We start from the raw sequence: 17682 nt of genomic DNA on the forward strand, positions 1-17682 counted from the left end.
CTCCCACTCCCCCTGCTTGTATTCCCTCTCTTGCTGGCTATCTCTGTCAAATAAATAAATAAAATCTTAAAAAAAAAAAATGTAGCTTTTTGTTACCACGGGGGTATATTTAATGTTCCAACATGAATATAATAAACACTTGTATAAAGCCAGCAAATCCTGTTTTTCGTACTTTAACTTAGAACTAAAAAATTAGACTCTTGAATTAGGACACCAAATGCATTCTTCTTGAATCTAGTATTCTTTTTTTTTTTTTAAAGATTTTATTTATTTATTCGACAGAGATAGAGACAGCCAGCGAGAGAAGGAACACAAACAGGGGGAGTGGGAGAGGAAGAAGCAGGCTCATAACAGAGGAGCCTGATGTGGGGCTCGATCCCAGATCGCCGGGATCACGCCCTGAGCCAAAGGCAGACGCTTAACCGCTGTGCCACCCAGGCGCCCCTTGAATCTAGTATTCTATCATGAAACACATGACACCCTTTACAGGGTAAATGGGCAAACCCATCTAGTAAATCTAAAAAGCTAGAGATGTGTGTAAGTATTCCATTCGAGCCTCTCCGGGACCTATCTTTCAGACTGCACGTTCTCATTCCCGAGCCATCTCACCAAGAGGCAGATCAGGGGTGAGAAAGCCAAGCACCAAATGCACTCCCCTTCTAACCTCCAAATACATTTGCCCGTGTCTCATTAGAGCCCTCGTGTCCTCTGTTCTAATCACACCTGTTGACAGTGACCCCTGAACATATCTAGTACTTTTTATAGCTCTGTGCTTTGGCTCACCTGGTGTGAAATCCTTATCTTCCCTTCCATCCTTTAGCACTGAACTCCAAGTTTTCTATGAAGCTTTCCTTAAACAACCCAAGCCTCAAGGTCCAGTGTATACAACTGGTCTATCTTTCAGGCTCCCATTATATGTAATATATCGTCTTATATTAACAATTAATGGTTTCACATATGCTTCTCTTTTAAGATTGAAGGGCAGTTAAGAGGACCATTGTTATATTCTCAATTTAACATTTTCTTGGCTGAGTGTGTTATAGAGGTAATTCAATAACTTGATTTTAAAAAGTTTATAAACCATCCCATTAGATGAACAAGTTAGAGTTGCAAATATGTTGGAAGGACACACAGCCCTTCCCTCTAAACCAGCTCTCTCACGGACCCATGGTGGATGCTAGCAGAATGCCTGAAGGTCCAGGTAGGGTTTTAGAGCTGGTGGGGTTGTAAGAACTGACGAGACAGAGAGTGGGGACAGGGCCACTCCACAATGTTTTTTTTGTGCTGGGCTCAGGTAGGTAGGTCAGTTACCAAACAAAGGATGGTTTGAGAGGTTTTAAAAGTTTTCAATGGACAACTGACATATCACTACTATTAGTGGCTCACCCAACTCGATCTTTTCTCAAAAGGCAAAGAAGCCTGGGAAAGTAGTGTGGTTTTGCAACATGCCGGCCAGCTGACTGCAGACTGATAAGTGCACAGAATAGTGCAGTGAGCCAGCAAAGGGCAATGCCTGGATGCCGTGTCACAGGGGGGTTCTGACCAAGCACAAATGAAGAGAAAGATCAGAACCAGAAAGGAAGCGAGGAGGGAGGGAGGTGCTCAAAGAGACATGAAGTATGAGCCAACTTCACAAGTTTGCCTGGGGCTGGCAGGACTCTAATCTGCAGCGGGGTGACAGGCAGCAGAGAAAGAGGTATTCGCCTCTGCATGGCCAGAATGCAGAGAAGGAATGTGGGCTTGCCGTTAAGTATGGCAGAAGTTAGGGTAGGGGAGAGAAAGAAACCAACAGGAAATATGGCAGGGCTTAAGAGGGAAATGGCAACCGGAGAACAGCTGAGACCAGTGAAGCCATTCAGATACTCATGAGAGGGCAGACAGGGTGTGAAACAATCAGAAGGCAAAGGACCGAGGCAAGACTGGTCTGAGGAAGGGGGCTGTCTTGCGCCAGACGTTAGCCCTTCCTCATCTTCTAACCTCTGTATCTTTCACCCTTGGCTTTCTTTCACCCTTCCATGCAGTCACACATCACCTCATCAGTTCTTAGCTGCTTGTCTCGGAAGCAGGGAGTCACAGGGGACATGGGATCTGTCTTTCATGCCAAACTCGGCCTGTGCCCCTACCCTCATCCTAAACTGCACGAAAATGAAGATACCATTTCATCCTTCTTTTTATTCTCAAAATAGGGTAATACAAAAGTCCAAGGGGTATTGGATTAGCCTGGCCCTCGTGTGGGCACTAGTGCTTTGGAGGAGGCAGAACTGAGTCCCCAGGAATGTGAAAGCGTTCCATCAAAGGACAGCAGTAGCTACTGTGCCAAGTTCAACAGCGCAAGTGACACCCAGGGCACAGCCACGGCAGGGCTTGGGCTCAGCTCTTGGGAAGAAGCGGGGGGCGGGGGATGATAACGGCTTTGAGATAACTGAGCAAAAGAAGAGCCAGCACAAGAGGGGTCTGGTGGGAGAAATGGGGAAGGTGAAGGATAAGGATCCTCCTCGCCCTTCTCCTACTACCGAAGGGCAGAGGCACGGGACCCCAGCAAGGGGCCGAAGCAGGTAGTCGCTACGTGGATCCCACGGGGGACAGTCTGGACTGCTGCAGGGCTGGTTAGCTGACTTTGGCAGGTGGTGGGATACTCATCATAAGAACAGAGACAAACTCTTCCAACTTTTGCGCAGCTTGTCTCCCGGCCTCTAGTACTTCCTCGTGATTGGCCTTCTCCTTGCTTTCATAATCAAAGATGACTTTGTTCGTGATGAGGGAAAAGCCAAAGACTCGCAGTCCACAGTGCCTTGCAACGATAACTTCCGGCACTGTGCTCATGCCTGAAGAGGAGCGAGAGGAAATCAACCGTCAGGGTCCCCAAAGGATTCTTTCCTTCACCCTTCAGCCTCATCTCCATTCATTACCTCACTGCCAATGTAACACCTCAAAAACTCATCCAAAAAAGCAGCTACTTTCCTGTCTAGCTTAGGTGGTTCTGTATTGCTTCAAAGTGGGGCCTCAGAGGGCCTTACACATTACTTATAAATATTACCATTATTTCTGTATCTGTTTCTGGTCACTTTGAAGTCAGTTCTAAGGACGCAGTTCCATCTTCCAGCCAGAGGCACACAAAGTGGCCATGATATTTTTCAGAACACTCCTTAGAAACAGTCACGGGATCGTGGATGGGTCATTAGCGTTCCAGCTGCTAAAGCCCGAGGTGCTGGGTGGGGAGGTGTGGTGCTGACAACACACCGAATCTCAACACCTTCCAAATCAGTTTAACTCAATCTTCCCTTAAGTCAGATCCTCTCTCAATTCACCACCTAGGTCTACCATCTTTTACCCCTTTCCATCCCTATTTCTACCACGTCCCTCCCTCTTCAAGCCTCCAGCCAAGTTCCCCTTCTCACCGACAGCATCTGCTCCCAGCTTCTGCAGCAGCCAACACTCCGCCACGGTCTCAAAGGAGGGGCCCGCCAGCATCACATAGGTGCCTTCCTTTAGCTCCCTCTTCTGCCCCATCTGTTTCCAGACACTGTGAGCCGTCCGTCTCATATCCCGGTCATAGGCATCGGACATAGCAGGGAAACGAAGTCCAAACCTAGGACACAGGTTAGAATCTCAGATTATTGGAACCATACGAACCCTCTTCTGACTCCCAGACAAGTCCTTAAACCCTACCCAGCTATAAAAAAACTTAAAAAGCAAGATATATACCTTTCATCATTGGGCCCTATAAGGGGGTTCACACCACTGAGGCCAGGTAAGTTGATGTGATCACGGATCAGCATGATATCTCCGACCTCAAACTCAGGGTTGAGTCCTCCAGCTGCATTGGTGACCACTAGGGTGTCCACACCCATAAGGAAGAAAACCCTCACTGGGAATGTCACCTTACAAGCACAAGATAAAAGATCAGAAAGTGTTCTTTAAAATTTCACCAATCTACCCACACAGATATGCACGATATAGATCTTGAAAGAAGAGAAAGGAAGGGACCAAAATCTATCTAGCCCACGTAGCTAGGTAATAAGATAGGATTGAGAACTCGCTCCCCCTTCTTCCAGATCCATCCAGGCTTATGCCCCTGATTCACCTTCGAGATGGAGTAGCCTTCGTACATGTGGAATCTGCCCTGCATCACCACGCAGGCCTTGCCGCTCAGGAACCCAAACACCAGTCGGCCAGCATGACCTGGCACTGTATGCAAAATAGAACGGAGAAAGAATGCGGCGACGCTTTCATAGAATACATACCCCCTGAGCACCCACTACGAGCCAACTCATTGCGCTCAACATGTGAGGACATAATTAAGCCAAAGAAGACATTATTATCTCTGCTTTCAGAGAGCTGAGGTCTGGTGGAGACAGAAATAAATCAATCATAAGCCTATAAATAGGGGCGCCTGGGTGGCACAGCGGTTAGGCGCCTGCCTTCGGCTCAGGGCGTGATCCCAGCGTTATGGGATCGAGCCCCACATCAGGCTCCTCTGCTGGGAGCCTGCTCTTCCTCTCCCACTCCCCCTGCTTGTGTTCCCTCTCTCGCTGGCTGTCTTTCTCTCTGTCAAATAAATAAATAAAATCTTAAAAAAAAAAAAAAAGCCTATAAATAGGTATGTAAGTACATCCTGAGACTGGGCCTATCGGGGTAAGGATGTTCAATGTGAACCATATATCAAGGGAGAGAAGGAGAGATTTTTTTTAAAGAAAATTCAAAAGAATGAGAAAGCCATACTACAAGAGAATGAAAACAAGTAAAAAATGGAATAAGTGGGCAATAATAATTGCAGTGAATGCAGTCATTACAGATCACTTTTCCAAAAATTTTAAAATTCTCAAAATGTATATTCTTATTTCTTACCCTAACTAATCCATGTGCCTCACTCTTGAAAGGGAGCTCATGGTATATTCTAGCTTCCTGAAGAGGCTACTGAATGGCAGGCAAAGGGGCTGAGTTTGGACCCATCTAAGTCTCCTCCATTGTGACCCACAAGAGTCCTGTAGGAATACATGCCCCGATGGGACCCACAAGGATGTGGGAGTGCAAAATAACTCCCCACATAGACTTAAGAACGACTATTACCATTTCCCTTCTCTGGCATTTCTCCTCTAACGGACCAGACCACCTATCCCAGACGGAATGGGTGGTGTGAGAGAGGGACCGAAATCAAGAGTGGAGAGATGATCAGACAGAAAAGAGCTTATTTAAAAAAATTGCCAGTAATAGGGCAGAGATAAGAGAGTTAGGAAAACGAAAGTATAAAAACATAGGTCGATAGATAAAGTTTAAAAATTATTACAAATTAATCCACTAATCATTTAGTGCAGTACCCTTCTTGGGGGGGGGAAGGGCAGGTGGGGCCAATGTCATTGCTATCTGCCTTAGAAAACTTTGCCCTTTGCCCGCCCTCTCTCTCTCTCTTTTTAGAGATTTATTTATTTGAGAGAGAGAGACAGAGAGAACACACATGGGGGAGGGTCGGAGGGAGAGAGTCTTAAGCAGACTTTCCACTGAACGCCCGCAGGATTCTGGGCTCCATCTCACAACTCTGAGATCAGACCTGAGCTGAAACCAAGAGTCAAGAGTCCATGGGTCTGAGCCACCCAGATGCCCCATCCTCCCCCTCTTTTTCATATTTCTTTCCCCAACCCCCATTCCCACTTCCCCGCTCTGGTCTCCTAATCTTGCTGCATAGGGTTTGAAAAATATCTGTGCAAAGTCTGGACTCTCTGGGGAAAAGGGGAAGGAAGGTAGAAATTTATAACATGAATAAATAAACCAATGGATATTAGTTATCTGAGAATTAATAAGTAAACCAAATAAACTACTCTTGCCCTTATTTTACCTGGCCTCTCCGCCCTCCTCTCTCTTCTTCCCCAGAGAACTGGCTAAGGTCATTAACCTAAACTTCATGAACCATAGGTGAAAACAGAGCTTCGTAGGTGGTAAATAGAAAAATGTCGGTAAATTAAGAGATTCAGCCAACACTCGAGAGTAGCGAAGGAAGTGCGGGGACGGCTCCGGGGGTTGCCCACCGGGGGCCCATAAACCCCGGAGGGTTAATCCAGTTTACTACTTATAGGAAACAGGCACTTCCCAACCTCGTTTATTACTTTCAAACCAGCCTACTCTTTCAGTGTGAAAGGGGGATGAGCAAGAGCCGATCACGACTCCCAGGCATCTCGCAAAGGAGGTGGGTTACCTCAGGGGCAATCTTTGCCCACTCAAATATTCATCGCCTGTTAGCAGTGAGGACTCGGGTGTCACCCGAATCGTTATTTTCCTTACTCATAAATTGAAGGCGTGGCTTCCCCGTCTTTTAAGTAAACTCCACCCCCAATATGGGATTGGAAATCCTAACCCTGAGACCAAGAGTTGCATACTCGACCTACTGAGCCCACCAGGCGCCCCTACCTGCCTCTCTTCTAAGGGGTAGCCTTCGAGTTCTCTAGCTGCTATGAGGGGGCTGGATACGCCATCCTCAGATCCCACAGAGCTCCACGGGGGACATCCGCTCCTTCCTGCCTCCAAAGGGTCGGCGTGACTCAGGTCTTACACAGTCATGCATCACCTGTGTGTTTTGTCTACCAGAACATGGCAGTCCGTGTGTTCACTTATTGCTGTGCACACAGTGTGTGCCCTATCCTGGGACAGGAGCTAGAGCTGGGGGACGGGAATGGCAGGAAGACATAGGACAAGGCCTGACTGTCCCGGGAGGTTATGGGCACTACTTTTTCCATTTAATCTGCAGACTGAAGAAATAAGGGGGCTGTGCAGATGTGGTGACGACATGGTGCGGGGGGGAGCATGGGAGTGAGGTGCTGCAAAGCTTCACGGAGTTCAGAACCATTATAGCGATGGAAGGATGCCATCATGTGGTACTCCCGCCACGCGCATGCCCTGTCTGTGATGAAATTTCTACCGGGGGTATTTCATTCTAAAATCATTCTGCTTCGCGGTGGTCTTTTTCCCCTCTCTTAAACAAGTTGTCTTTAGTCAAATGCTGTACAGGCCAAGTGGGTGCAGGCGTGGAGAAGCATGCCTTGTCGTCAGCATCCCATCAGTATCCCGCAGTCCAATCCCTCAGTCCCCCTCGCCAGTACCTGTACTCTGGGGAAAGTTTGGGATCTCGCTGTAGTCAAAGCTCTGGGCCTCAGTTACTTTACTGGCCAGATTTCCTAACCCAGAGCCACAGATGACTGCCACCTGAGGTCGGTGCTTGGTGCGGCTCAGAAGCCATTCGCTCGTCTTCTGATAATCATCATACGTAAATCTAGGGGAAAAGGAAAATCAAGGTAAGTTTCTCTCGCATCCCAAGGGCATCACAGACTATTGACCTTCAGTGCAGAAAGGCTGGGCGCTGTGCCATGGTGGTAGGGGACAAGAAGCCAGCCAAAGAGCAGCCCCAGCGGGGAGGATCCATGTTCTCAGGGGGTACCACCCTAAGCCCACTCCTCTTTCTGCATCAGAGGCACAGAGAAAGTCGGCCGGGAAACTTCCCACTCATTCCAGAGCCCGGCAAAAGTTAATGATACCTATGTTTCCGCCCTCCAGCCCCAACTTCAGTTTTGCTACCACTAGCAGCCTTAGTATCTCTCTTTACGGCAAAGATTTAGAGAGGAAGGGCCATAGGGTCTACAGAGAAGTACAGTGAAATATTCAAATCGAGGAGGCTAAAGGAGCTGGGTCTCAGGATTAAGACCTTCTTTAGGGCAGTGACAAACCCAATACAATCCTCCGACCCTATCTATCACTAAGGATACTCAAAATGTTATTAACACCACCCCGAGGTCAGGGATACACCCAATTTCCGTTTGGACCCTTACCCTCCACATCCGCCCTCAAATACTTTTTGTGGTTGACCCCCCCCCCCAAATCCATATATCTGGGATACCCAGACCAGTACAGACCCTGTCATATGGAATTGCAAAGGGTAATTCAAGACCAGCAACCAAATAAGCCCAAAAAAGCAGCTTTGGTTGTCAACGGCCGAAACAGAACTGACTGCCTTAAGTCTCTCAGCAGCAGCTGGTTAAAATTACAAATTCTGGAGCCCGCCCCAGAGATCCATAATCCTGGGGACAGTCCCTAGGATCCGTATTCTTGACAAGCGTGTCTTAGGTAATTCCGATTCAAAAACCAGATTTAGGAATTTCTGGTCTAGAGGAAAGCAGAACTCAACCTGGATTCTAGTCTCCATTTTATCGTTTAAGCAAATCTGTGTTTCAAAGTCTTTCTTCAAGTATAAAGCAAAGGAACGTCATCAGCCCCACCTATCTTATAGGTGCTGTTTGAAAATTAATCAAAAACTTATCAGTAAGCTCTAAAGACTTTACACTCCATAAATCGGGATTCAGGTCCACAACACTTGAACCTTACTCCCACTTCCCCCTGCCAGGGTTCTCCGCCCTGCTCTCTCCCATCTCCCTTCTCTTCACCGAGGTCCTTTGCTCTTCAGAGACCTAACCATACACACTTACCCAGAACCCATACATCCCCAAGAACCAACTCAGAGTTCTTCTCACAACTCCAATCCAACTCTCAAACACCCATCTGGAAAAACAAAGATAGGGGCGCTGGGAGTGGGACGGAGGTGTGACAGAGCTGAAGACAGCTAACCAAACCTCCAAAGGAAATCCTTTTCTTCAAAAGCATTGGCTTTGAAACCAGATGACTCTACAGTACAACAGGCTACCCTCAGGGAGGTAGGGGAGTAAAGGACGGGGGTGGGGTCAATGGAGCTGGGCCACAGGACGATGCAGAGAAGCAATGAAATGGTAAAAAGTTAATCAAATAGCATCCCCAAGAGGTGCAAAGGAAATGAAAGTGAGAAGCCCTGGCCACCTAGCATATGTAGCAACAGCTCATACAACTTCTTCATGGGCCATCAGTCCCCCAAGAACACCCTGGATCCCTGAGCATCCAAGACCTACTGTGATCCCTAATGCTGGGGACTTGCAATGGGATTTCTGGGACCAAAGCAGACAGAAGAGTTTTCAAAGGTGTGATGTGGGAGGAATGGGCAATCTTTTGCTCAGTTCAATAAATAAGGATTTCCTTCTCTCCTTGGAGACTCCATCCCCAACTTATTAAAAAAAAAAAATTGGTGGGTGGGCATCTGGGTCTCAGTTCGGATTTTGAGGCTCAGGTCATATTTCCTGGTCCTCTAATCTAGCCCCCCCCCCCCCCGGGCTGGCTACTCAGCAGGAAGTCAGCTTCTCCCTGTCCCTCTCCCCTCCCCCCTGCTCCTGCGCGCATTCTCTCTCTCAAGTAAATTAATAAAATCTTTAAAAAAAAAATTTTTTTTTTAATTTTAGGTAGGCGCCACGCCCAAGGTGGGGCTTGAACTCACGACTCTGAGATCAAGAGTCACCTACTCAATGGACTCCAACTTATTTTAATTGGATCTCCAATTTGGAGGGAAGGGAGGTGTTGTGTGGGACTTCAGCTATCTCTCCTCTGAATACCGGCCCCAAAAGAACCTCGCAGCTACCTAGACTCTCCATCGCGAATCTATGAAAAGCACACGGGGTGGGAAGACTTCCCTGTATGCGTGTCGGGGTGGCCGGGGGTTAGGGAGTATGCCTCCCCCGACACTTGCACCTCAGTGTGCACGCGCACACACAAACGCACCGGCTCCTTTCCCGGGTAGACTACATCGTACTACACGGGTCCCCTGCGCGCTCCTGTGACGCCAGCCCTGCTCGATTCCTGCCGCCCCACTGCTCTGCCGCCCTGCCCCGACACCGGGCTCCCCGCCAGGCCTCTCCGCATCTCCAGCACACTCGTTCCTCCTCCTGGCCCCCCCTCGGCCCCCCGGTACCGGGCTTGCAGGTCTCGGTGACAGCCATTCCCCCTCCCGGGTTCCCCGGGCCTGGCGGCCGCCTCACCCCTTCTCCATGGTGCCGCCGCCGCCCTCTCGAGGAGCCCGCCCTTGGCCTCTCGGATCCGGTCCGCGGAGCAGCGCCGAGCCGAGCCGCACTCGCCGGGAGCGGTGTGCACAGTGAAGGCACAGTTACTCGCGGCTGGCTTATATCCCGGCCCGGAGTCCCCAGCCAATGGCAGCCGAACACGCAAGCCAGCCCCCATCGCCATGGCGACACACCCAGATTCAATCGCCCGAGGCTGGGCTAACAACTTAATCGGAGTTCTTTCCAGCCCTGGAACCAGACCCGCTCCCCGTCCCCCCAGGCTTCCAGCACTGCATCCCTGCCCTCACTTCCGTTGGCAAGGCCGAAGTTTCCCTCAACGAAGCCTCTGCGGAGAAGGCTAGAAGCTGGAGGAGAGCCCCCAAAACTTTTATCTGTAACCCCATTCCTGGTTGTGTCTAGAGCAAACCGCGAGAGATTTGAAAAGACAAAGGTTTTAAACCTTGTATCCGGCAACTGCAGAATAAAATTAAAAGAGCCTGTGTCTGAGTTGTGTCAAACAAAATTTGCAACGAGGCTGCAAGGCAAACACAAATTTATTGGGGGTCTTAGGAATTGCAATTTGGGAGATTTGGATTCGGGAGGAAAACCAAATTGTGCTCCGCTGAGGGGAAAAGGTTAAAATAAAAGGGGGGGGGGGCGAGATTCCAAGAAGACTTACATAAGTTGTTTTGCAAAATTATGATTGGCTAAGAAAGTCTAATTTCCGTTGGATTTCCAGTTTGCCTTCTGCGACTGCAAGAAGCCGAGATGTTGCAGTTTGGCCGTGAACTATATTTAAAATTTATGGTCTGTGCAGAGGTGGACCTGCAAAGCCCCACTTCCCTAATAGCTTTCTGGCTTCATTTTTCCTGACAGGAGTGATTCCATTTCAGGTTTTCCGCTTCATATTTTTCCCTTTTGGCCAAGAGCTTTCCTTGGAAACCATTGGCAATCAACCATTGGATCATCTGTTGTCCACCTAGTTCAGAAGGTTCATTCCTAAAAGGTCATGTTCCACAGAGGAGGGAAAGTGAAATGTTACAGGTGCTGAATGTCACCGAGAGCACACATGGTCACAGCAACAGAGAGGTTTTCAGGAAGCAAGTCTTAGACATTGTCCTCATCTTAAAAGTCCACGGAGTTGACTTGTCTTCAGGAATTGCCAATGGATAGATGTGGCCGATCATTTTAAGACCTTGTGTGACCATAATTTTGACATCTTGAATGGCCAAACAACAGCGAGAAATACAAAGCATCAGTAATTTAATTATAATTTAAGGGGCGCCTGGGTGGCACAGCGGTTGAGCGTCTGCCTTCGGCTCAGGGTGTGATCCTGGCGTTGTGGGATCGAGCCCCACATCAGGCTCCTCCGCTATGAGCCTGCTTCTTCCTCTCCCACTCCCCCTGCTTGTGTTCCCTCTCTCGCTGGCTGTCTCTATCTCTGTCAAAATAAATAAATAAAAAATCTTAAAAAAAATAATAATTATAATTTAAAAGGAGCACATATGTACAATAATAAATATGATTATGAAGAGGGAAACTGCCCAGAGCAGGCCCAGGCCAGGAGGCCCCAGAAGATGGAAAGTTACTAACAATAAGCTAGAGATAACCAGAAACCCTACTGGGAGCAAGAGATAACCAGCCGTTTCTGCTTCTGTGAACAGATTTCCTGCCACAGGCTCCCTGCACTACCGTTCCCCCCTAAAGCAGCCCCCACTCCCCCAGTTCAAACCCACCTACCAGCAGTCGGCATAGCCCTTGGAGCCTGACTGCCTGCAGTCCCCTATAAAAGCCCTGTAACCCTGTTGCCAGAGGCCCAGAATTTGCAGCAGGAGCTCATCTGGGTCCGCCGGTGTAAAATCAATCTGAGTTCTCCCACTTCTCCGAGTGTCGCTTGGTCTCTCACGGGTCTGATTCTTATTTTTCCGCAACAATTATTTGTAATCCAGGTCTTGGGCTCCAAGTCCTGTGGGGAGTCCACTGAAAAGGTCTGAAAACTTAAAATTAAACGGACTTACAGGGCTGAAAGCAACTCCTTTTAATGATGGCAAGTTTAAGTATTTCGGTGGTTTTCAACTGAGCATGTTGGTGAGGTATTAATCTGGGTGCAGCAGGAAGTCTTGGGGGGGCGCAGACCCCTTGAGCAAGGAACCCAAAACTCTTCTGTTGTCTAGTGCAACTCAGACAAGGGCATCTAGAGACCATTGCGCTCTCATGGCCCTCGCAGTGGATCTGGCTCTTCTATAAACAGTCCAGGACAGATTCCTAATCATGACCTCATTTGCAGCAGATCCTGCCAGAATGAAAGGATCCCCAAATTCTAAGGAAATCCATTCCTTTATTAGGATTGTATCCTGTGATACGGATGTCCATAGCGATCGTCCATAGCGAGGATCTTCCTATTTGGAGAAGTCGTCATCCAGGTGGTTATTTATAAGGGCTGGAGCTCTCTTGTTTCTATGGTGAGTGTCTTTAGGGCAGGAGAGATCCCTGTGACCAACTGAAATACAGTGAAGGGAGAAACTAGGTATTCTAGGAGACACCGTCCTGTCATTCTCTATCTATGATGAGGCAGCAGAAGGCAAGCTAGGACAAAGCACAAGCTGACACCCCACAATGCACCCCCCCACCCCCGCAGGTGGGATCTGTGTGACATTCCTCAGGCACTCCTGGCTGCCCTAAAGCTAAGGGAAGGAAAAACAAATGGTGAACTAACAGAGGTCACAGTCCTGCAAGACACGAGTCTCCATCGGTTTACCAACGTCTTAGTGATTTCCAAGGAAAAAGCATTTTTGTCAATAGCCTAACTTCCAGAGACCCATAGACTCAATTTCTTGGAGCCTTAACAACACCCTCCCTTCCTTGAGTGATGTGGGAAACCGAGGCAGAAGGGAAAGTAAACAAAATCAAATTTCTTTATGACCTGCCGCCCATTGACAAGGACCTGAGAAGGGCAGAGTATGACATTCCTCCAGGAAGCTCCCAACTGTCTTAAGGTTGATGCCTTATTAGAAGGAAAAACAACCCTAGCCTGCCAGTAGCAAGGCCTCTAGAATCCTGAAACTCTTCTTTAACATATCAAAGTCCTTTTGGACACCTCCCTTTTTCCTTCCCCCCAATTCCCAAGTCTATAATCAGCCCTCACAAGCCCAGTGCAGCAGCTCTTTCTGCCCACGGGTCCTGTCCCCGTGCTTTAATAAAAATCACCTTTTTTGCACCAAAGCCGTCTCAAGAATTCTTTCCTGCCCATCGGCTCCAGACCTCACCCATATTCAAAACTACATCATCTGGACAAATATCCAAGGTTGCCACTTGTAGGCATGAACAAATATATATCCTGTGGGAGCACAAAATATTTCTTTTCAAGTCTGATTATCTACAGAATCAGATGTAGGCATGGAGGGTAAGACAGGAGAAAACCAGGGGTCTGTTTTGTTCAAGCCTCCAGATAACTGCTTCTTTTGATATCAAAGCTTCGTTGAAAGACTCCATCGCAAAGGAGGGTCTTACAGCCAGAAGTGTCTATTGGAAAACCAGTTAGGCTCCCACGTGTTTTTATGAGGCAAGTATAAGTGGCAGGTAATTCTTGATGAAGTTTAGATCAGGGCTGGAGGGTGACGTTATCAGTGGGTTAGGCCAGTAAATGAGATCCCCAATCTCTATGAAGTTCAGAGGGGACTCCCCAGGTAGGAATAATCTTTTCTAACAATATCTTGCTTACTGCTCTAGTGGTGGCTCTCCAACATGGAAATGACTCAGCCTACTGAGGAAACACACAAATCATTACCAGTAGATATCCTTGGGAGATCACAAATGGATGAAGCCCATTTGCCGTACCTTCAAAGGTCCAGAAGGCAAAGGAAAATGTCCCATATAAGTATGAATAGGCTTTCCAGGTTATGTTTTGGGCAAATCTGACAACTCAGGTATACCTGTGAGGTAATTTTTTTTTTAAGATTTTATTTATTTATTTATTTATTTGGCAGAGAGCAGCAGGCAGAGAGAGGGAGAAGCAGGCTCCCTGCTGAGCAGAGAGCCAGATGTGTGGCTCGATCCTCACATGTGGCTTGATCCCGGGACCCTGGAATCATGACCTGAGCCAAAGCCAGACGCTTAACGACTGCGCCACGCAGGTGCCCCTAGATAGCATTTAAAAGATGTAATACATATGAACAATTTTTTATTTTCTGTTCAGAAGTCAAGAAACTTCCTTTATTTCCAGAGCATACCAAAACCATGAGCAACACCAGAGGCCTATCTACTATTGGTATAGATGTCAGCAGCTTTATCTTTACCTAGAAAATAGGCTGTAGTTAATGCCAGAAAATTCTGCCTGCTGAGCAGAAGTGGCCTCTGGTATGGTTTAGCCTCAGTGGCTTCAGTTAAGGATATTAGAGCATCACTGGCTCAGTAGTGACTGGTTTCATCCTTTAAGTAGGATCTGTCAGTAAACCAGATGAATTCAGCATTCTTTTTCTTCTTAAAGATTTATTTATTTATTTATTTATTTATTTATTTATTTATTTATCTGGGTGGGGGAGGAGCAGAGGGAGAGGAACAATCAGACTCAGTGCTGAGGGAGCTCAGTCTCACGGCCCTGAGCTGAAATTATGAGTCAGACGCTTCACCCACTGAGCCACCCAGGCACCCCTAAGTCAGCATTCTTGAGAGGCATTTCCTGTTTATCAATTCAAGGGGTTAAAAGTTGGTTTGTCAGTGTTAAACGGTCATGAGAGTTTTCATCACTCGGCAGAGGAAGAGTGGCAGGGTTTAAGGTGTTAGAGAAGCAGGGGTCACACTGTGGAGGAGGGAGGGAGTGGGGGGAGCGAAAGAATTTTGTAGGAGGTTAGCCTGCCAGTAGATAAGAGCTGAGTGTGAGGAGAGTTAAGCAAAGCTTCTAGTGAGCGGGGCCCAGAGACGGTACGTGGAGAGCCTATCACTGTTTCTGTTCTGCTCGCAGCAAGTAGGCCGCAGCTTCAGTTGCCCTCACTCAAGGAGGGAGCCCCTCGCTGCCGGATTTAATTGTTGGCTCCAAGAGCCCATGGATCTCTGTTGATCCCCGTGGCGCTGAGTAAGCACGCCTAGGGCATTTCCCTTTCTTTTGTGGACAAAAAGGACAAAAGGCAACTTGTAGTTTAGGTGACCCAATGCTGGTAGGTCATGAAGGCTGTCTTCATTGAGGCTTCTTGGGTCTTTTTTGGCCAGGGGAGAGGTTTGGTCTGATCAGCTGTTAGAAGAAAGTATAACCAGTGGGCTGTGGGGAAAAAAAAAAAAAGTTGAGAATCCAGTCCCCTAAATCCTCTGAGCTGTCTTTTTGTACTGGGGCAAGGGAAGGTTAAAATGCCCTGACTCCTGTCTGGATCTAAAAGGAGGCCGTGGTTGGTAAGTAGATGCCCCAAGTATTTAACTTGAGGTTTACAAATTGGAGCTTTTCTTTTAACGTTTTATGTCCCTTTTTTGCTAATTCTCAGAGGAGATGGAGCCTATCCTCCAAAGATGCTTCCTTTGAGGGGGAACAGAGGAGGAAATCATCCACATATTGCAAAAAGGGAGAACTCTGAAAAGAAGGAAAAAAGGAGACAGCAGCAATACCAGCCTTCAGAGTTTGAGAAAAATAGGCGGGGCTTTTGGTATAGCCCTGAGGCCTAACAGTCCAGCTAAATTGTTGATTTTTTTTTAATAGAGCTCTATTTCATTTTATTTTTTCCTAAAGATTTTATTTATTTATTGGACAGAGAGCGAATGTGTGCACAAGCAGGGGGAGAGGCAGGCAGGAGAGGGAGAAGCAGGCTCCCCACAGAGCAGGGACCACGATGCAGGGCTCCATCCCAGGACCCTGGGATCATGACCTGAGCCAAAGGCAGACGCTTAACCAACTGAGCCACCCAGGCACCCTGAAATTGTTGATTTTCCCATGTAAAAGCAAACAGGTATTGGCTTTCAGGGTCACTATAAAGGTCTATTATAGTGAAGGTTGTGCTTTCTGGAGATATGGCTGAAAGTGGGATATGAGGATTTGGCACAACTGGGTGCTGGGGAATAACTATATTGTTGATAACTCTTAAGTCCTGAACAAACCTCTGTCCTCTTTCATGGGGCTTTTGTACAGGTAGGTCGGGGGGGTATTACAAGGGCTTGTATATAGAACGATTAGGCCTTGGGGGGGTTTTGTTGTTGTTGGTTTGCGGGGGGGGGCATTGTTTAATATATTCCTCAATTATGGGCTTGATTCCTTGAATAGCCTCTGTATTTAATGGATATTGGTAAATATTTGGCAGACGCTTTCTTTCATCCACTAGAATTTTTATAGGTGGTGCAGAGTGGATGTGGCCTCTTCCGGTGGCATTTTTTTTGCCAAAAGTTCTTCAGGGATAGAATCTGGGAGCCAGTTAGGTATATGAGCTGTTAGTACCACAGGGACAAGAGGCGCCTGGCTGGCTCAGTTGGTGGAGGTGGAGCACGTGACTCTTGATCTCAGCGTTTTAAGTTTGAGTCCCACACTGAGTGTAGAGATAACTTAAAAAAAAAAAATCTTAAAAAAAAAAAAAAAGAGGATAAAGAACACAGGGACAGTAACCAAGAAATCTTCTTGAGATCATCAGGTTCAAATGTAAAAATATTTCCCTCTTCTGGGAAAGAGATATGTGTGCCTCATGGGCCTCAAAGAAATCTCATCCTAAAGGACGAATAGCTGCTGAAGGACTAAAAGGAACCGGCGAGTCCCCTGGATGAGTCCCATCTAAAAGGGGCTGGTAATGATGTTAAAACAGTTACAGGTATATTAGACACTCCCACCATTTGAGTAGTTCCAGTACTCTGGGGAAGAGGGTAGGGGAGGCGGGTGGGGCTAAGGACAGACTGTTACCCAGTGTCTACAAGGGCTATGGCCACCTCATCTCCCACAGTGAAATCTATCTCCTCCAAAGGATTACTCTGGAGGGTGGAAAAAACAAAAACAAAACCCCTGTGGGGCCCCAGAGCAGCCCTAATGTTGAAATTTGGCTTGTGGTCCTGGGAAAGATGCAATGAAATTTGAGAGCTAATCATCTTGTCATAGCCTCTCGAGTTTGAGACAGTTCTTTTTCGCAATAGTGGCAATCCCTTAAGGGGTGATTTGCCTGGAGGGTTTTGGAAAGAAAGTTTAGTCAATTGCTATAATTGCAGTCTCACAACCTGGGTTGCTTATATTTGAGTATTTAGGGCTTGTGTGGTTTTCCTTTTTGTATCGTTTTGAATAGCCTGCGAGAGCCGCCAGCTGTAGGGTCGTGGGGTTGGTTGCACAGCAGCCCAGTTAAGTTGCAGTTTTTTGATTTGAGTTCCAAGTTCCTCTTAAAAACCTTCAATAAAAGCAGAATTTAACAGGGTGGAAGTATGATGGTCAACTTTTTCAATGCCAGATAGTTGTTTAAAAGTTTTCTCAGATCTTTCAAAATAATAAAAACCCATTCATCAGATCTTTGGACACATTTTTGGATTTTTTCCCCCGGTCAATAGTATGGGGGAAATCATTAGGAATCTTTCTGTGGAGACTTTTAGCTACTTTTGAGGCTTCTTTCATGTCTAAAGCCTTTTTGTGGGGAAGTCCAATAAAGAAGCTGTTCATCCCCCTTTTTGCATCCATTCTCTGGCAAGTCTTTCGCCTACTAACATGTGAACTGATCAGAGAAAGAGAATCCTGGCTTATTAATGTGGACTACAATCAAGAATTCTCTAGCAAACCCAACGGGGTTTTCTTTAGGGTTAGGGAACTGCTTGGTAATAGCGTCGAGTTCAGCTTTAGTCC

General features: G+C 47.3%; 1 protein-coding gene and 1 non-coding gene across 2 annotated transcripts; both read right to left on the bottom strand.

Annotated features, from left to right (window-relative positions):
• Nucleotides 1-2152: 2152 nt before the first annotated feature.
• LOC103656309 (purine nucleoside phosphorylase) lies at nt 2153-10030 on the bottom strand. The gene is made up of 6 exons (XM_008683673.2): nt 9879-10030; nt 7092-7261; nt 4085-4188; nt 3706-3881; nt 3399-3589; nt 2153-2825 (listed from the first exon to the last, which is right to left on the bottom strand). The coding sequence occupies exons 1-6, from the start codon at nt 9887-9889 to the stop codon at nt 2608-2610; spliced, it is 870 nt and encodes a 289-aa protein (XP_008681895.1). The 5' UTR covers nt 9890-10030; the 3' UTR covers nt 2153-2607.
• On the bottom strand, nt 6145-6293 carry LOC121100316. The gene has a single exon (XR_005832070.1). It is a non-coding gene; the product is annotated as a U12 minor spliceosomal RNA (small nuclear RNA).
• Nucleotides 10031-17682: the final 7652 nt, after the last annotated feature.

The sequence above is a fragment of the Ursus maritimus genome, unplaced genomic scaffold (assembly GCF_017311325.1).
Source record: "Ursus maritimus isolate PB19 unplaced genomic scaffold, ASM1731132v1 scaffold_36, whole genome shotgun sequence".
In the NCBI taxonomy this organism is placed as follows: domain Eukaryota; kingdom Metazoa; phylum Chordata; class Mammalia; order Carnivora; family Ursidae; genus Ursus; species Ursus maritimus.

Coding starts and splice junctions, on each gene's coding strand:
- LOC103656309 (XM_008683673.2), bottom strand. Junction 3,882..4,084: donor AAGGCTACTCCATCTCGAAG/GTGAATCAGGGG, acceptor TGTGCTTGTAAG/GTGACATTCCCAGTGAGGGT. Junction 2,826..3,398: donor GCTGGGAGCAGATGCTGTCG/GTGAGAAGGGGA, acceptor GCTCCTCTTCAG/GCATGAGCACAGTGCCGGAA.